Here is a 21,470-nt window from a genome sequence, read left to right as displayed (position 1 = left end):
GTATATACTTAATCAACTTTCCAGCTTCTTCCTCTGGCCAATATAACTTTCAGTCTTCAGAATCCACATCTGTTCTCCTGAAAAGTATTCCTTTGTATACTTCATAACATCTTTTACCTAAACAATACTTTACTGTCCTCCAGTGTGGATCACAGTTTTGGTTCCTTCTAATTTTGTTACACATTGCTCTAATAATTTTCTCATCAAGTATACCCTTCATATATCTGATTTTAAACTCTTCTTCCTCATTTTGACAAAGATTTTCATCACTTCCACCTGATGGTATCCTTGATAAAGCATGAGGAACAACATTGTCTGCACCTTTAATATATTTAATCTCATAATCAAATTGTTGTAAATACATTACCCATCTGGTAAGACTATTAGAATATAGTCTACATTCCTGTAGGTAACTTAGTGCTTTGTAGTTTGAATATACAATAACTTTATGCCCCAACAAATAGGTGCTGAATTTCGTACATGCCAAGTAAACAGCTAACAGTTCCTTTTCTATAACCATGTAAGATTTCTCATGTTTTAACAGCATGCTACTTGCAAAGGCAATTGTGTCATATATGATCTCCCCATTACCTTCTTTTTCCTTAAATAGTTCTGCTCCAAAAACATTATCACTACTATATGCGTGTAAACAAAATGGTAGGCTAAAATCTGGTCTGTGTGACAAATTTTCATTATTCATTCTTTCCTAATGTTTTCAAATGCTTGCTGACATTCTTGGGTCTAGACCCAATTAGTATTCTTTTTAAGTAATTTGCTTAAATAGGATGCATTCAAGCTTGGTCAACACACAAATGTTCGATAAAATTCACATAAATCATAAAAAGATTTCAGTTGCTTTCTACTGTGCAGCACTGGAAAATCTGAGATTGCTTTAATTTCATCATAATCTACCAAGATTTCTTCCCGAGTATTACGTGACCTAAGAATTTTAGTTCAGAAACAGCAAATTTACATTTTTCGAGTTTCAGAGTCATATCTCCTTGTCTAAATTTTTCACTTACCTACTTCAACAACCTCAAATGCTCTTCTCAACTCTGTCCGTTTACAAAAATGTCATCTGCATAAACATCACGTTCTCCTACCAGATCTTGATCAAGTGAAGTACATAATCTAATGCACTTATAAACTCAGTTACTGGTGACATCAGACCAAAAGGTACTACACAGTATGGGTACCATCGACCGCTGCAAAGAAAGGCAGTATTGTTACATGGTTCTGGAGCTAAAGGTACCTGATGAAGTCCAGAAGTTAAATACAAACTAGAAATAATATGAATATCTTTAAATTCGTATAAAAGTTCATCAATGTTTTAAGAGTGATATTGTTTCTCTGTGCAAATACTTGTTCAAATGCCTAGAATCGAGAATCAATCTCTATCCCCCATCTCTTTTAGAAATGATGACTAGTGGGTTCTTATATGGCCTAACACTTCTCTCAATGATTATCACACACTTCCATCTTATGCAACTCTTTCTCAACTGCAGCTCTCTTGGCTATAGGTATGCAATATGGCTTTATAAAAAATGGTTGATGTGGGTTTAGTTGCAAAGTACACTGAGGTCCTCTCACTCTACCTGGAATATTGCTATACACATCACTATACTCCCATAACATTAGTTCCAACACTTGTTTCTGATTATCAACTAACCCTTTGCTTCTGAAATCTTAGTCTCTACAAGTTCTTTAAATTCTGCTTTATCTGTATCTAATCCTGGCATATCTTTGATTACAAATCTATTGTCTTTTAAACATTGTATGCTATTTATTTTATCCTCCTTATAAGATATAGTTGACTTTATAAAAAAAAGTACAAATACAATCTCCATCAGTTACACTGCCTATCAACTTTTGCCCTCCCCAATCAAAACCTGCATTCACACTGACTGCCCATGTCATGCCAAGGATAAAATCTTCACAGAGATTTTGAATTATTAAACATCCTTGTGTAAAAGCTCTCCATCAGTTGTAAGAGTTATTAAAGCCTGACTTTTAACCATTTCACTGTTTCCCAGTTGCTCCTTTAATCCATACTCCAATTACAGATAATTCTACATAGTTCTCATTATGTTTTAGGTTCTTACTTAAAGATTCAGATACTCCTGAAATTTGGCTGCCTGTATCAACAAGACTCCTGGCTTTGCATGATCCTACTTTGACCTTAATGAACAGACAACAAACTTCAGTACATTTATCAGTCTTAACATCCTCATACAGATGACAGGTCATCTTCTACCCCTTCAAAACGAAAGCCCTCAAAATCATTGTTGTTCTTACCATTTTCATTGCTTTGGTACAGTTTCTTTAAATTAACACACACAACATTATCACTATTACTGAGAATTTCATCTATCCACATACTCTTACTTGTATATCTTATATCAGCACTCTGGTAATTGTCTTTAAGTTGTTTTACAATAACATGATTAATTTTATGTCACCAGTCTGGATATAAAGTTAAATGCAGATCTATTTTATCATGATTCTAATGCTTTCATCTTTCTCAACAGCATCAATATCTAACCACACATTATATAAAAAAAGATCCATTCTCATTCATAACAAAAGGAGGTTACTGTCACTGTCACTGTCATAACTGGTAACTGAATTAGTATGATCCTCTATACCTGAATTAGCATGATCCTCTATAGATGCCTTCTTACTAGTAATTAAATCAAGATTTTGTTTGCTGTGACACTGTCATTAATGTCCCTAAATCCTTGCAGTGTCCTTGGGTATCTCTACATCATCATAACCAATACTACAGATTTCCTTTCTAGTACCTAATGCCTCCAATTCTTCCTTAAAGCAAACAAAATACTTTTCTTTCTCATTACTATACTCATCATTTGAAATTGACAACTCGAGCAATAAAGTAAAAACTATCTGGAAATTTGTAAAGAAGGAAACGGGGAAAAATGCAGTTTGTAGTGAAAATATCCAAATCAAAAGTGAGGGTAATCTTGTTAGCGATCCAAAAACAGTTGCAGACACATTCAACTACAATTTTTTAACAGTAACAGAAAAAATAGGTTTACAAGGGTCCATGAAGCAAGCCATCAATCTTTTGAAAGCTAGAGTACCTGGTTTAGTGCAATACATGAAGGTAAAAACAGTCACTGTTCAAGAAATTGAAAGAGTTATTAAATCCCTGAAAAGTAAAAACTCTGCTGGAATTGACAACATTTCTAACAAATTATTAAAATACTGCTCCAGCCATGTAAGTAAAGTCCTTTGCCACATTTTTGATGCGTCACTTAAGCAAGGAATAGTTCCTGAGAGGCTTAAGTATGCAGTTGTAAAACCGCTGTATAAGAAGGGGGATAAGACGGATACTGCTAACTATAGGCCAATATCACTACTGACAAGCTTTTCAAAAGTTTTAGAGAAACTAATGCATGCCAGGATAGTTAAGCATCTCAGTGAACACAATAGCTTCACCAAAAGTCAGTTTGGATTCAGTAAGGTTTGTCAACAGAAGATGCAATATTTGCATTTACTGGCAAACTCTTGGAATCTATCAACAAAAAACTGAAAGTGATTGGCATATTTTGTGACCTAACAAAAGTATTTGACTTTGTAAATCACCAAATTCTTTTACAAAAAGCTGCACGTCTCGGTATAAGTGGTGCAGCAGGGAAATGGCTCGACTCATATCTATCAAACAGAAAACAAAAAGTTGTAGTAGATAGTCAAGATGGTGTCCCAATATCTTCAGAATGGGGTATCATCACATGTGGAGTGCCACAGGGCTCAGTTCTGGGCCCCCTACTTTTTATTACATTTATAAATGATCTTCCTCTCTCTACGGAATATTGTAGATTCACCATTTTTGCGGATGACACTACACTACTTATTGATAATTCAGAAGATAAGCTTGAGGTAACGGCAAATAAGGTTTTAAATGAAATGGTGAACTGGTTCAACATTAACGGTCTTATTTTAAATTACTGTAAAACAAACTACATTCAGTTCCACAAAACATCCAAAGATGATGAAATATTTGTAAAGGTAGGTGAGCAGACAATAAACAGGGTAGATTCCTCAAAATACCTAGGCTTGCATATTGATAGCAAACTGAATTGGTCCAACCACATAGTGGATCTGTGCAAAAGACTAAGCTCAGCAACATATGCATTGCGCATTGTTTCTTCTGATAGAAATATGGAAACCATGAAGTCAGCGTGCTGGATTCCAGGCAGTGCTGATTTGGTATCCCGAGTCACAATTGATTACATTGTCTGTGACCTTAATCTCAATGGCTTCTTTAATGACACTGTCCCAAAATATTGAGGTCTGTGTCACAATCTTGGTGTCATTGTAATCCATTGAATGACCAAGTTCCAGACAACGCTCTGCTATGGCTGATTTAGTTGCCTGCCTGAGTCTGGTATGTCTCTGGTGTTCTTTACGCCTGATGTTCACAGTTCTGGTGGTCTGGCCAATGTATGACATCCCACACTGGCATGGTATGTTGTAAATACCTGGCTTGCGTAGCCCCAGGTCATCTTTTACATTCCCCAGCATAGCCCCAATTTTGGTGGGTGGGCAAAATATGCTCTTGATGTCATATTTCTGGAGAATCCTGCTGATCTTGGCAGAGGTAGGTCTGGCATATGGCAGGTATGCCATCTTCTTTGCCTCTTCTGGTTCTTCTTCTTGATCCTTTGGCCGGTTAGCAGGTTGAAGTGCCTTCTGGATATCTCTAGAGGAGTATCCATTCCTGCTGAACACTGATTGTAAGTGTTCTATTTCTGTGGCCAGACTATCAGGATCTGACAGAGTTTGTGCTCTGTGGACTAGTGTTTTGAGCACTCCATTTTTCTGTGCCGGATGGTGGCAACTGCTGGCTTGTAGGTATACGTCAGTGTGCGTAGGTTTGCGGTACACACTGTGTCCAAATGTGCCATCTGCCTTTCTCTTCACCAGAACATCCAAGAACGGAAGTAGTCCATCCTTCTCCATTTCCATTGTGAACTGAATGTTTGGATGGCAAGAGTTCAGATGTAGCAGGAACTCATCTAACTTCTCTCTACCATGGGGCCAGATGACAAAGGTATCATCCACATACCGAAAAAAGCACTTGGGCTGATATGTGGCTGAAGAGAGTGCCTCCTCTTCAAACCTTTCCATAAATAGGTTGGCCACCACTGGTGATAGAGGGCTGCCCTTCTGTTTGTTCTTAAAATTGACCCCCATATAGGAAGTACGTCCTGTCGCCAGGATCAAGCATCACGTTAACTCAAGAGCGGCAAACAGGATAAAACACCGAGCTAGTCTCGCTCTGGTTAGACAGAGAGTGTGTGACTTGCACCACCGACTGGATGTTATGTCCAGGGAGTTGCTGTATCTTCACCTAACTATAGCAGCTTCCTTGACCACTCAAGACTGGGACCAGGTTGACGGTGCCTCCTGGTCTCTAGCAGAATGCACCAGCAAGGAGTCAATGGAACTCCAACTAGCCAAGTTTGAGTGCCTCAACAACAAGGTGCAACAGACTGGGGACACATGCACGGTGGTCAATCTAAGTGACAAGCAGCTCGATGAGACCACCTTAAAAGTACTTAGCAAGGGCCTCAATTTCACAGTGACCCCTAGAGACGTGCCTGTCACAGCCTTCATCAGTGCAGTTGAGCAAGTGGCCAACACGCTACCATCTAGTGTGGCCGAAGAGATCCGAAGAGAGATCTGCAGGGCGCTCACCAAGACCAAGCCACCCAAATCCAACATTTCAGGTGATGAAAGGGTGGCACTGAGGCGTCTCCGGGAGGATGACACCATTGTGGTGTTGCCCACAGACAAGGGGAAATCCACAGTCATCCTAAAGAAAACAGAATATGACAGAAAGGTGCAACAACTTCTGGAGGATCCTGCATACAGGTCAATAGCAAGCGACCCTACAGAGAAAGTGGACAAACAGACCAGGGCTCTGTTGAAGGAGACAGGCCTGCCTGAACAAGTCATCAAGAAGCTGCGTCCCAAAGCGCCAGCACCACCTAGACTTTATGGACTCCCCAAGGTTCATAAGGATGGGGTTCCCTGCGACCTATTGTCAGCAATATTGGCGCAGAAACTTACCCTACTGCAAAATACCTGAAGATGATGTTGACACCACATATGGGTAAATGTGCACATCACATCCGGAACTCAGAGGATTTCCTGCAATGACTGGGCCAGAAACACATCACAGACACAGACATCACGGTTAGTTTTGATGTAGTGTCTCTCTTCACACGGGTACCACTGAAGGAGTCACTTGAGCTTATTGGAGAGAAGTTCGATGGGGCTTTCCTCGATCTATTCAGGCATGTACTCACCTCGACGTACTTCCTATATGGGGGTCAAATTTACGAACAAACAGAAGGGGTGGCTATGGGCAGCCCTCTATCACCAGTGGTGGCCAACCTATTTATGGAAAGGTTTGAAGAGGAGGCACTCTCTTCAGTCACATATCAGCCCAAGTGCTTTTTTCGGTATGTGGATGATACCTTTGTCATCTGGCCCCATGGTAGAGAGAAGTTAGATGAGTTCCTGCTACATCTGAACTCTTGCCATCCGAACATTCAGTTCACAATGGAAATGGAGAAGGATTGACTACTTCCGTTCCTGGATGTTCTGGTGAAGAGAAAGGCAGATGGCACATTTGGACACAGTGTGTACCACAAACCTACCCACACTGACTTATACCTACAAGCCAGCAGTTGCCACCATCCGGCATAGAAAAATGGAGTGCTCAAAACACTGGTCAACAGAGCACAAACTCTGTCAGATCCTGATAGTCTGGCCACAGAAATAGAACACTTACAATCAGTGTTCAGCAGGAATGGATACTCCTCTAGAGATATCCAGAAGGCACTTCAACCTGCTAACCGGCCAAAGGATCAAGAAGAAGAACCAGAAGAGGCAAAGAAGATGGCATACCTGCCATATGCCGGACCTACCTCTGCCAAGATCAGCAGGATTCTCCGGAAATATGACACCAAGAGCATATTTTGCCCACCCACCAAAATTGGGGCTATGCTGGGGAATGTAAAAGATGACCTGGGGCTATGCAAGCCAGGTATTTACAACATACCATGCCAGTGTGGGATGTCATACATTGGCCAGACCACCAGAACTGTGAACATCAGGTGTAAAGAACACCAGACACATACCAGACTCAGGCAGGCAACTAAATCAGCCATAATAGAGCATCGTATGGAACTTGGTCATTCAATGGATTACAATAACACCAAGATTGTGACACAGACCTCAATATTTTGGGACAGTGTCATTAAAGAAGCCATTGAGATTAAGGTCACAGACAATCTAATCAACCGTGACTTTGATATACCAAATCAGCACTGCCTGGAATCCAGCACTTGAGCTTGTGAAAACTCAACGCAGGATACCCCGGGATTCTACAAGAAATAGAAGTGGAGACCGAGAGAACAGCCGTGAGGCAAGGTGTCTGACATTGGAGACCAGATCTGACACACCCCAGATCATGGACTCGACTTCAGAAGATAGCCAGGCTGGGCGCGGACAGTGGAGGGAACACCAGCGACCAGAGAGGGTCAATGAAGCCGCGTCTGTCGGGTGTGGACCTCAGACGGAACACACGACGCGCCGCAGACCGATTAGGGAGCGCCCAGCACGAAAAAAAAGTGGAAATCATAGTAACAGTCAGGAGATAGAGTACCCAACATCTCAGACCAGGTCTGACACACCTCAGATGATAACCTCATCCATTGAGGATGGCCAGAATGGGCGCCGACGGCAGTCGGAACATCTGCGACTGGAGGGGTCTGTTGAAGCCGAGTCTGGTGGGCGCGGACCACAGATGGAACACTCGACCTGGCACGGACCGATTAGGGAACGCCCAGCTCCTCCCAGGCATAAATACTGGACTTGATCGACCCAAGGACCAGTCTCAGGTAGCACCTGAAGAAGACAGCGAGGCACGCTGTTGAAATATCGTGCGAGAATGACACGAACATCTGGCTGGATTCCCGAATATCCAAGATGTCATGTTCTTTGATTGATTGATTGATTTTTTTATTGGTCCAGTTTTATCATATAGCACAAATTGTACAACTGATATCGTACAGGTCAAAGATAAGTTACCATAATACATAGTGTTAGCAAAATAGTAGGCAAATTAAAATTAGGTACCTATTACAGTTAATTTTGTTACTTATTCAGAAATTCTCTGGCAGAATAGAAACAGTGCTTTATTAGAACTGCCTTTAGTTTAGCTTTAAAGGCAGATAGTCAAGATGGCCGCCGAGTAAGTGACGCCAGAAACCATTTCCAGAAAGCTAAGTGGTTTAGACAGGAATATAATTTAGTTTAACGCCGACAACAAATTAAATACATGCATTAGTGTATCATTTAGTCTTGCCGTTAAAGGTTTGACTTTTCTTTTCGTATTTTTTTCAGAAAACACGAAAAGATCATAACTTCACGAAGTCGCGCTTAGGCTTAAATTTTGTAAACGTGTTTGTTTCTTGTTTTACGGTAATTTAACTAATTTCTCGGTAACAAATAAGTAAACTACCGTAAATAGCGTATAACTTCATTGTTTTAATACAGATTTCAGAAAAACAGTGTAACTTTACATCAGAAACTCGCTTATATACATTTGTTTATAGGCCTAATTCTCGTAACATTTTTGGAGAATCAAAGTTAAAGTATCTCATTTAATTGTCCTTTTTTTCATTCCATCGAGTGAAATATAAAATAAATAGCGTATACCTTCATTGTTTTAATACAGATCTCAGAAAAACAGCGGAATTTTAAATCAGAAACTTGCTTATATACATTTGTGAATAGGCTTAATTCTTGTAACGTCTTTTTTGATTTTCGGTAATTTAATTGATTTATTCTAGCTAAAGTATTATTTTTGCCATGAGTGAGAAGTGCCTGACTTGCCGTAGAATTGTTAGTTCCAGGGTTTGATGTGATGGATGCAGTAGTTTTTTTCATTGGGGGGACTGCAGTGGCGTGGGTGTCGGGAAAGTGGATCAGGCTCATCAGTGGTTATGTAGGATTTGCAGCAGAGATAGGAAAATAGTGGAACAGGAGGGGAAAATTGCTGCCCTTCAGGCTGAGCTAGATCAGGCTAGGGAAGATCTGGACAGGTTAAGGAGGGAGAAGGGCAAAGAGAGGTGGGAAGCGGCAACAGGTAGCAGAAGGAACAGGCCTCGAACTAAGTCTGAAAGTTTTGTGGTGAATGTCAAAAATAAGTTTGACCTGTTGCTTCAGTTAGAAACTGATGAGCCTCAAGCAGAGGTAGGTGTAGACAGGACGCAACAAACTTTCAATAGGAAATTGAAAAAGAATGTAGGAAAGCCATCGAAAAGGAGGAAAGTTTTGTTGTTAGGCAGTTCTCATGCCAGAAGTGTAGGCCAACTTCTGCAGGAGGAATTAGGACCAGAATACCAGGTCACAAATTTTTTCAAACCAAGTGCTAGTCTGGATCAGGTGACAGAGGATTTAGGTTCACTCTGTAATGGATTTACCAGGGAAGACACCGTGGTTATTGTGGGAGGGCCAGGGAACAGCATCGACAGAGATCCTGGGTACAGTATAGAGTGTGACCTGGTAAAGATTGCGTCGGTATCGAGACACACCAATGTTGAATTTGTATCTGTCCTGAGACGCCATGACCGGCCTCATTTGAACTCTTCTGTTGGGAGAGTTAATTTGGAGTTGGAACAGCTGCTTGGGTCGGGTGCGGGGGCTCATATTGGTGTGGTTCCTGTTGATTCTCTCAGTAGGTGGGAGTATACCAGGCACGGCCTACATCTCAACAGGAAAGGGAAGGGGAAACTGGCTGGGGTAATAGCAGGAAATTTAAGGGGGGGGGGGAGGTACTGCCATGAATGGTAAAATACCAGTGGTTACAGGTGTTGGAGCAGCACCTTTTTTAGGATAATTAAGACAGAAAGATGTCAAGTTCTACGAGAGGTCAGGATTGAAACAAATCTTCAGTTTAGGAAAGAAATTAAACAGCACAATTCTAGCACATTGGATCACCAATCACAGCTGTCAATTATAAATTTTCACCAATCACCAGAAATTTTATCTCCACCAAGTTGTATCTCAGTCCTAGGTAATTGCATTGATGAATTAAAGCCACCCAACCCAGTTGACATAATCTGCCTCTCTGAACACCATGTGACCACTGGTATAGCAACTAGGCCTAAGCACAATGAGAAACTCAGACAGGAGAGTACTGCAAATGTTAGAATAAGGAAAGGTTCTCATAAAAGTATAATTAAAAATAATGTAAGTATATTTCATCAAAATATTGGGAGTTTAAAGAATAAAATAGATGAGCTTCTGGTTTGTTTAGAAGATTTAGAAGCTGAGGATGAAATAGATATACTATGCCTCTCTGAGCATCACATTGTTACTGATATGGATAAGGTAAATGTAAGTGGATATAAGCTCTCTGCACATGTAATGAGAGAAAATATGGAGAAAGGAGGAGTTGCCATATATGTCAAAAGTTATCATTGTGCAAAAAGTATAGAAACAAAAAAGTTTTGTGTAGAGAAACATATAGAAGCATGTGCCTGTGAGCTTAAATTAAATAAAGGCACATTTATAATTGTAACTGTATATAGGTCCTCATCAGGAAATTTTCATCTATTTCTGAAAAATTTGGACTCCTTGTTGTGCTATCTGTCAGACAGGGGGAAGCAAATTATTATTTGTGGGGACTTCAATGTAGATTCTCTGAAAGAGGGTAATAGGAAAAATGATCTTGAAGTATTACTCGGTTCTTTCAATTTGACACCCGTTATTGATTTTCCTACTCGGGTGGTAAAGGATAGCAGCTCACTGATGGATAACTTCTTTATAGACCAAGATAAGTTTAACCAGATAAATGCTCAGTCTGTTGAGAATGGTCTTTCTGATCATGGTGCACAGCTAGTTACAATATATGACATAGCTCCATTCAGCAATACTAAACAGTCCTCCAAAGTAGTACGTTCAGTCAATGATTTAACAATTGCAAATTTCAGGGAAAGCCTACAGCAGTTAGATTGGGATGAGGTGTACCGTGAACCTGATGCCAATTTAAAATATAATTTATTTCATGACTTTTTTGTAAATGCATTTGAAAACTGCTTCCCCAAGAAAATAGTTAAATTAAGAAAAGTTATTAAAAAATCCAGAAGTATGCGTATCATGTCTGAAATCAGCAACTCTGATAATAAAATTAAAACAATTTGGAATATTATTAAAAGAGAAACAGGTCAACCAAGAGCACAGGAAGACAGTATTACCATCAAATTGAATGAAAACTTTATGAACAAAAAGTCAGAAGTTGAAAATATTTTTAATAATCATTTTCTAAATGTTGTGCATATAGTAGGATCCAGGTGTTCATTTGAAGATGCTAGGCTGTTAATGGAAGAGGCCATACCTATGCAATTTGATACAATTGAAATCTCACCCACTTCTCCCTCTGAAATTAAGAAAATAATAAACTTGCTTAAAAGCAAAAACTCACATGGAATTGATGGCATTTCCAGCAAAATACTAAAAGCTTGTTCTCAACAGATAAGTAAGATTCTCAGCCACCTGTGTAATAGCTCTCTGGAACAGGGCATTTTCCCTGATAGACTGAAATATGCTATTGTTATACCTTTGCATAAAAAGGGGGATAGATCTGATGTCAACAATTACCATCCAATCTCCCTTCTAACCGCTTTATCCAAAATTTTTGAGAAAGTATTCAAGAGTAGCTTCACATATCTGTAACAATGAAGTACTAACAAAATGTCAGTTTGGTTTCCAGAAAGGTTTTTTCAACAGAAAATGCCATATATGCTTTCACTAATCAAATTTTGAATGATCTGAATAACCGAACACCACCCACTGGGATTTTTTGTGATCTCTCAAAGGCTTTTGATTGTGTAAATCATGAAATTCTGCTAGACAAGCTCAAGTATTGTGGCATGAGTGGGACAGTGCACAAATGGTTTAATTCGTACATAACTGGAAGAGTGCAGAAAGTTGAAATAAGTAGTTCTCATAATATGCAAAGATCAGCACATTCCTCAAACTGGGGAACTATCAAGAATGGGGTTCCACAAGGGTCAGTCTTGGGTTCTTTGTTGTTCTTAACATATATTAATGACTTGCCATTCTATATTCATGAAGAGGCAAAGTTAGTTCTCTTTGCTGATGATACAAGTATAGTAATCACACCTGACAAACAAGAATTAACTGATGAAATTGTCAATACTGTCTTTCAGAAAATTACTAAGTGGTTCCTTGTAAACGGACTCTCACTGAATTTTGATAAGACACAGTACATACAGTTCCGTACAGTGAATGGTATGACGCCATTAATAAATATAGACCTTAATCAGAAGCATATAGCTAAGGTAGAATATTCAAAATTTTTAGGTGTGTCCATTGATAAGAGATTAAACTGGAAGAAACACATTGATTATCTGCTGAAACGTTTGAGTTCAGCTACTTATGCAATAAGGGTCATTGCAAATTTTGGTGATAAACATCTTAGTAAATTAGCTTACTACGCCTATTTTCACTCGTTGCTTTCATATGGCATCATATTTTGGGGTAATTCATCACTGAGGAATAAAGTATTTATTGCACAAAAGCGTGTAATCAGAATAATAGCTGGAGTCCACCCAAGATCATCCTGCAGACATTTATTTAAGGATCTAGGGATATTCACAGTAGCTTCTCAGTATATATACTCTCTTATGAAATTTGTTATTAACAACCAAACCCAATTCAAAAGTAATAGCAGTGTGCGTAACTACGATACTAGGAGAAAGGATGATCTTCACTATTCAAGATTAAATCTAACTTTGGCACAGAAAGGGGTGAATTATACTGGCACTAAAGTCTTTGGTCACTTACCAAATAGTATCAAAAGTCTGACAGATAACCAACAAGTATTTAAGAAGAAATTAAAAGAATTTCTGAATGATAACTCCTTCTACTCCATAGAAGAATTTTTAGATATAAATTAAAAAAATAAAAATAAAAATAAAAATAAACAAAAATAAAAAACACAAAAAAATGAAAAAGTTGTTATATTAACTTAAGTATGTTGTTAAATTAACTTAATTTTGTCATGTATTGGAAAATTTGACTCGTTCCACATCATTACGAAATATCGTATTCATGATCCATGGAACTAGTATTAATCTAATCTAATCTAATCTAAGTTATTGTCAGTTCTACATGATTATGGAATAGGAGGCAAACTTTAGCAAGCAATTAAAGGTCTTTACATAGATAGTCAGGCAGCAGTTAGAGTTGACGGTAAATTGAGTCCATAGTTCAGAGTAGTTTCAGGGGTAAGACAAGGCTGCAACCTGTCTCCACTGTTGTTCATATTATTTATGGATCATATGTTGAAAACAATAGACTGGCTGGGTGAGATCAAGATAGGTGAACACAAAATAAGCAGTCTCGCATATGCGGATGACTTAGTTGTGATAGCAGATTCTATTGAAAGTTTGCAAAGTATTATTTCAGAGCTAGATCAGAAATGTAAGGATTATGGTATGAAGATTAGCATCTCCAAAACAAACGTAATGTCAGTGGGAAACAGATATAAACGGATTGAGTGCCAAATAGAAGGAACAAAGTTAGAACAGGTGGACGGTTTCAACTAGTTAGAATGCATATTCTCACAGGATGGCAACATAGTGAAAGAAATGGAAGCGAGGTGTAGCAAAGCTAATGCAGTGAGCACTCAGCTATGATCTACTCTCTTCTGCAAGAAGGGAGTCAGTACCAAGACTAAGTTATCTGTGCACCGTTCAATCTTTCGACCAACTTTGTTGTATGGGAGCGAAAGCTAGGTGGATTCAGGTTACCTTATCAATAAGGTTGAGGTTATGGATATGAAAGTAGCTAGGATGATTGCAGGTACTAGTAGATGGGAACAACGGCAGGAGGGTGTGCACAATGAGGAAATCAAAGAAAAACTGGGAATGAACTCTATAGATGTAGCAGTCAGGGCGAACAGGCTTAGATGGTGGGGTCATGTAACACACATGGGAGAAGCAAGGTTACCCAAGAGACTCATGGGTTCAGCAATAGAGGGTAGGAGAAGTCGAGGTAGACCAAGGAGAAGGCTAAAAAAAAAATGGCTCTGAGCACTATGGGACTTAACAAGGAGAAGGTACCTGGATTCGGTTAAGAATGATTTTGAAGTAATAGGCTTATCATCAGAAGAGGCACCAATGTTAGCACTGAATAGGGGATCATGGAGGAATTTTATAAGGGGGACTAGCTCCAGACTGAATGCTGAAATGCATAATCAGTCTTAAATGATGATGATGATGAATCCTTTTTCAAAGTCTACATACGTTGTGTCACCATTAGTATACTGATATGCCCAACTTAATGCTTTACCTTCCAGAAACATCATAACAAACTTGATTTTCATATTATCAAGTCATATTAGACACAAAGTTATCTCAGTAATGCTGCAGAAAATCTACAGGATGTAAACTACCTTCACCTCAAAAGTTTTTCACTGCAGTGTTGCAAAACATGGTAACAACATTGTTAACAAGATTTCTGTTAACTACATCATTAGACAATTCTTCAACTTTTTTACACAAAACTGAAACACTGCTTTGTAGGTTGCTAGTTTTGTTGTTACTTAATTTTACATTTTCTGTGAATTTGTTGTCTGCTGTTTTCACCTGTTCACCAAAGCTGTTTTCAACAAGTGCCAGTTTGGTTTCAACATTAGCTTCTTAAATCAAAATTTGACTATTTACATTTTTGTTGACAGTTCTTAATCCCTCATAGACTTTTTCAAAAGCAATTTTGTTTTTTGCTAACTTCAGTGATCTCATCTTTGACATTTGCAACTTCATTATTAAATTTTCATTTATTAATTTAAGCATAGAACACCCCTACTGAATGACCAATTTCTGTGAACTGAGTCTTATCATTTAATTGAGCTGTATTTCTATTGACACAATCAAATAAAGTTCCTATTGACTGCTAGAGTTTTTTGAACTAATCATTACTCAGTTTTATTACCTGGTCTGTATTATCATTGCTCATTTTTACTAACAGTGATAGCTTGGCACTTATGTCATTATCATCATCTCATTTTAATTCATCCTTTAGTTTTTCCTGTTTCACAAGTTCATCACTAACGTTTTCCTACTCTTGTTTCACTACACTACTTAAGTCTCCCATGTCTGTATTATTTCCTGTTGATCCAGATTCTTCAATAACTGTCACTGTTAAAACCTGTATAATGAAGCACTTCAACAAAAAAGAAAAAATAAAGAAAATATCTCCAGACATAACTTTGTTGTTGGATGTCGACATTGTTAATTTTTCACCTCACTTTTTATTTTTTTCTTCCTTTTCTTCTTCTTGTTTGTAAACTCTTTTTTGCTGTTATTGTTGCTGTTTTGTAGCTGTGGTTCATATTTGGCTGGTTGTTTACACAAAATTTTCACAATATCTTTTAATCTGCAAGAAGAAAACTAGTCCAACACATCATTCTCATTTCACTTTCAGAAAATCCTGGACGATGCCACCACATTCTAACTGTCCCCACCCTCTTGTTACCCAATGCTGAACTTAGTGGTGTTTGGAGTAAGTTAGTAATCAGGGCAACTGGTCACATTTTCACAGTTCTTGCCACACTCAGACAGTGATACACTGCACCGAGTGACAGTCAAATTTTAATAACCAGTTCTGTTAATATTAAAAATACTCACCTTTTTTTGTTGCTCTTCTTTTTTGTATGCTGATGGTTCATTGCACATCCTTACATTTGTCCTCTAGCCATCCCTGCTTAGCCATTTTGCACTTCCTGCCAATCTCATTTTTGAGACTTTTGTATTCCTTTTTGCCTGCTTCATTTACTGCATTTTTATATTTTCTCCTTTTATCAATTAAATTCAATATTTCTTTTGTTATCCAAGGATTTCTATTAGCCCTCATCTTTTTACCTACTTGATCCTCTGCTGCCTTCACTAGTTCACCCCTCAAAGCTACCCATTCTTCTTCTACTGTATTTCTTTCCCCCATTCCTGTCAATTTCTTCCTTATGCTCTCCCTGAAACTCTGTACATCCTCTGGTTTAGTCAGTTTATCCAGGTCACATCTCCTGAAATTTCCAACCTTTTGCAGTTTCTTCAGTTTTAATCTACAGTTCATAACCAATAGATTGTGGCCAGAGTCCACATCTGCCCCTGGAAATGTCTTACAATTTAAAACCTGGTTCCTAAATCTCTGTCTTACCATTATATAATCTGTCTGATACCTTCTAGTATCTCCAGGCTTCTTCCATGTATACAACCTTCTTTCATGATTCTTGAACCAAGTGTTAGCTATGATTAAGTTATGCTCTGTGCAAAATTCTACCATGGGGCTTCCTCTTTCATTTCTTACCCCCAATCCATATTCACCTACTACATTTCCTTCTCTTCCTATTCCTACTACCGAATTCCAGTCACCCATGACTATTAAATTTTTGTCTTCCTTCACAATCTGAATAATTTCCTTTAACTCATCTTACATTTCATCAATTTCTTCATCATCTGCAGAGCTAATTGGCATATAAACTTGTACTACTGTAGTATGCATGGGCTTCATATCTATCTTGGCCACAATAATGCGTTCACTATGCTGTTTGTAGTAGCTTACCTGGATTCCTATTTTTTTATTCATTATTAAACCTACTCCTGCATTACCCCTATTTGATTTTGCATTTATAACCTTGTATTCTCCTGACCAAAAGTCTTGTTCCTCCTGCCGCCGAACTTCACTAATTCCTACTATATCTAACTTAAACCTATCCATTTCCCTTTTCTAACCTACCTGCCCAATTAAGGGATCTGACATTCCATGCTCCGATCCATAAAACGCCAGTTTTCTTTCTCCTGATAACGACGTCCTCTTGAGTAGTCCCCGCCCGGAGATCCGAATGGGGGACTATTTTACCTCCGGAATATTTTACCCAAGAGGACGCCATCATCATTTAATCATACAGTAAAGCTGTATGCCCTCGGGAGAAATTACGGCTGTAGTTTCCCCTTGCTTTCAGCCGTTTGCAGTACCAGCACAGCAAGGTCATTTTGGTTAGTGTTACAAGGCTAGATCAGTCAATCATCCAGACTGTTACCCCCGCAACTACTGAAAAGGCTGCTGCCCCTCTTCAGGAACCACACGTTTGTATGGCCTCTCAACAGATACCCCTCCGTTGTGGTTGCACCTATGGTACGGCTATCTGTATCACTGAGGCACACAAGCCTCCCCCACCAATGGCAAGATCCATGGTTCATGGGGGGTGGGGCAAATAAATTCATTGTCATCCAAGCAAATGATATATTGTTTGAGCATTATTTATCATAAACTAAGCAGGCTAACCATCCAAATGACATGACCAAGCCTTCGTCAAGTGTGAAACATTATAATTGTACAAAACTCCACTTATTTTTCATGACTGATATATAATGTAAATTTCTTTCAACATGAAGATGCACATACCACCAGGTAAATAAGATACAGTGGAAAATCCAGGTAAATAACAAGAGTTTTGTGAATAGCAATCTGAAAATATATTTGTGAAGTGTCCATGAACTAGTTCTTATGATTATTATAAGATTGTTATTATCAATGCATATAACACAAAACAATTTACAGAAAATTTATTTACTGTTTAGGCATGCCATGAAACCATTCCTGGCATGATAAATGTACACATGATACCACATTCACATGATGATGTTGGATGGTTAAAAACAGTGGACCAGTATTATTATGGAAGTAAGTACCATAATATTAAAAATAAAGCTTTATTTAATTCAATATGTAAAAAAATAGATGCCATTGTTAATGATATCATTGAAGGCAGATGTTGTGCCCTAATTTCCATCTCCCTTCAGATAGTTAACTTAATATATGGAAGAATATATTTGAAAAACTATAATAAAATTAATGAAAGGAAACCATAGAAAAATGTTCATTATTTGATTAGTTTTCTGTCACAGTTGCTTATAACCTTTAATTAACTTGTTTTGAATACATGCATTAATTTTTGAACCATTATCTGCATCTCTAATATTTGACTGTAACATAAACTCCTTGGAGGATGCAAAAGGCTTGTTCACACAGCAGGTCAACTTAACATATGTTATGTCAATGTTACAGTCAAATATTGGAGATGCAGGCAATTGTTTGAAAATGAATGCACATTTTCTAAAATAATCACCATTAAAGATTACATGCAATTGCGATAGAAAACTAAATAAATAATAATTAAATTTTGTTGCTGGCCCTTAGCACTAATGCAGTGCTAGAATCTGTGTAAATATGTTTACTATAATGTGAAAGGTAAGAACAAGATAGTGGACATGTCTAATTATTTTATATTTGGAAATACTGGAGTATAAGTGTAATAAATAATCCACCTACCAAGAAGTGACATAACATGCTTTCTGAACAAGAAAGATGTGCTTGTTTGTCTGAATGTTTGTGTTTTTTTCTTTTCCTTTCTGAAGAAGGCTTTGGCTGAAAGTTCTTTGTGTGATAGTCTTTCTGTTGTGCCTGTCTGCAACTCAATGTGTCATCTTTATGGTGGGTAGCAATCTGTCCTTTTCATAATATTGTTGATATTCCCAACTGGACTTCCCATTGTTTAACATAATTTTATGTTAATATGAAATTGTATGAATAAGCTAAAGTCAAGAACATCTCAGAATGAACGAGCAATAACTTGAGAGCAGGTGTGGGTTTCAAGGAAATGATGATGGGAACATGAAAGAAATTGTTGAATCAATTAAATTATTTGGAAATATCTTGAAGAGGATACAATCAAAATTCTTACAAGAAATATTTGAAAGCAATGGGTGTACGAAGATAACAGAACTGAAACTTATGTTTTGTATACGATTTACTTTATCACTTGAGACAGCAGATGGTGCACTGATTTACAATAGGGAGAAAACTATACAAGTATTTTTTGATTTCTTTTGTATTTGCACAGTTTAATAGATGGATCAGAGGCACACGTTATGAGTCATGGAAGTAATGCTATTTCATGAGTAACGATAGATGATTTAAAACCATTCAGGGTGTGAATGAAGAAAAGACATAACAAGGTGGTGGCATTTCAACGAAATTATCAGAGATGGAAAAAAAATTATAAAAATGAACTTTCAAAAATATGAATTTGCTGTATGCAGTCAAAGGAAATTCCCCAAAATGTGAACAATGGTGGAATCATTCTACTTCACTGATGACATTAGCATTTTTATAAGAGGATACACTGAGGATAATCTACAGCAGAGTATCTCTAGGACAATAAATGAGACAGGAAAATGGTGTAGCGATAATGCTTTGATCATAAATAAGGATAAAATGGTATTGATGAATTTCAGTAATATTAAAAGTAAAGCTAGAAGAAGAGTAAAAGCTGATTTAGGGAACTATGTTATTGCACAAGCTCCATACACAAAATTCCTCAGTATATGGGTGGATGAGCACTTGAGATGGGTAAAGCATCTAGAGTAAAAAATTAAGTAAATGAAATTAAGTAAATGCTGCTGTGTGCTAAGAATTCTTCGGGAATGTTGCTGTGTGCCTGTTATGCTTACATGAATAGTTTGCTTAGATGTGGTGTGATCTTCTGGGGTAAAAGCAAGCTTTCAAACAAGAGTCATACCGATTTTGTATTATACCGATTATATTTGTACTAAGTTAGCATGTGTGACATATTTGTTAGGTAAACTAAGGTCATGTGTTAGTGGTAAGTTATTACTCAATGCATACTATGCCTTTTTCCACACCCATTTAACATATGCCACTTTGTTGTGGGGAAACTCACCCATAGCAAAACAAGTTTTCATTTGGCAAAAGAAGGCAGTCAGATGCATCCATGGAGTCAGAAATAACAAGTCTTGTAGACCATATTTAAAAATCTAAAAATACTAACAGTTGCAGCTCTCTTTATACTAAGTTGTCTGATACACACAAAAGAAAACCAACACAGTCACAAACTACGACAATCTATCCATCACCATGACACATGTATAAAACAGCAAATTGACATCCCAGTTGCTAGACTAAAGAAAACTCAAGATAGTTACAGGTACATGGGAGTAAAACTATTTAATATGTTGTCAATAGAGGCACATAATGTGTCACTGAATGAGTTTAAAAGCGTCATGAAGAAATGGCTTAGAGAAATAGCTTTTTATACAATAGAAGAGTTTATAATGTGCACTAAAGATGATCTTAAGTACCGGTACTAATATAGTTTGATGTAGATTAAACTTGTACATGTAAATATAATGCAAATACCTTGTCCACCATCAAGGACAAATATTTGTTTCTTATTAGACAATAATGATCTACAATATATTACACCATTTCTGTTAGTTATGTAAACTATATATGTACACAAATGACGACATCAATTGCATTTCTTAATGCCTAAAGATGGATAATAAAATAAATAAATAAAAAAGGACTATTAGAATAATGAAAGGGGTTCCCTGCAGAGTGTCAAGCAGGGAAATATTTAAAGAATTTAAAATAATGATTCTTCCTAGCTTATACATCTATGAATGTGTATGCTTTCTGAAAACTCACCAGAAATTTTCAACATTAAATAATCAGGTTCATAACCATGAAACAAGGAACATGGATGATTTTCACAGAGACACCCACAATGGAGCACTCTACCAAAAAAGTGTGAACTACCAGCACTATTATTATGCACTATTTAGTGCATAATAATAATAATAATAATAATAATAATAATTTTATTGTCATTCGGCTCATTATAGCAATAGACAAAGTCAAGAGCACATATTTCTGCATAAACTAATATATCGATGTAAACTGGTTTACATAAAATAGGTACACGTTAGACTATGGTATTTTCTTCTTCAAAAATTCATCAATGGTGTAAAAAGGATTGTTCACTAGTAGCTTGTATAATTTAGCTTTAAAAATATTTACAAGCAGTTCTTTAAAGTCAGCACTTAGTCTATTAAACATCATTAGTCCAAGAACTAGGTAGGAGTTCTGCAAGTTTGATAATCTATGATATGGCACGTCTACAGATGTTCTGTTTGTTGTATTATGGCTATGAATATCACTTCTTAACACAAAATTAGAGACATTGTTCCTAATGAACAATAAAACATTGTAGATGAATAAGTTTACTACTGTAAGACACTGCATTTTAATAAACAGAGGTTTAGAAAGTTCTGTTTTATCAGAATCCGTTATGAATCCTGTGCCTAGTGTGGAAAGGAACAGTGAAAATTATCATGGGCAAAATACAATCGAAAAAGACACAGGGTTTTTAAACTGTGGAAAATATGTAAGTAAATACAGCTGGAAAATAGTGACATATAATAAAAGTGTGAAACATGAAATTGCCTCACAAAAGCAGAGTAACGAAAAGGAGTTCTTTGTTA

General features: G+C 37.4%; 1 protein-coding gene across 5 annotated transcripts in view; it reads left to right on the top strand.

Moving 5' to 3' along the window:
• Positions 1 to 21,470, top strand: part of LOC126095120 (lysosomal alpha-mannosidase-like) — a 292,752-nt gene that overhangs the window by 28,980 nt on the left and 242,302 nt on the right. For all 5 annotated transcript variants that reach the window (XM_049909857.1, XM_049909838.1, XM_049909864.1 and 2 more), the window contains exon 2: positions 17,706 to 17,808. In XM_049909857.1, the coding sequence (XP_049765814.1) occupies positions 17,774 to 17,808 (35 nt within the window). In that variant the 5' untranslated portion in view covers positions 17,706 to 17,773. The remainder of the gene's footprint in view (positions 1 to 17,705; positions 17,809 to 21,470) is intronic.

This window comes from Schistocerca cancellata, chromosome 1 (genome assembly GCF_023864275.1).
Source record: "Schistocerca cancellata isolate TAMUIC-IGC-003103 chromosome 1, iqSchCanc2.1, whole genome shotgun sequence".
In the NCBI taxonomy this organism is placed as follows: domain Eukaryota; kingdom Metazoa; phylum Arthropoda; class Insecta; order Orthoptera; family Acrididae; genus Schistocerca; species Schistocerca cancellata.
The sequence above is the reverse complement of the archived record's forward strand: the minus strand, read 5'-3'. Positions and strand labels throughout refer to the sequence as shown.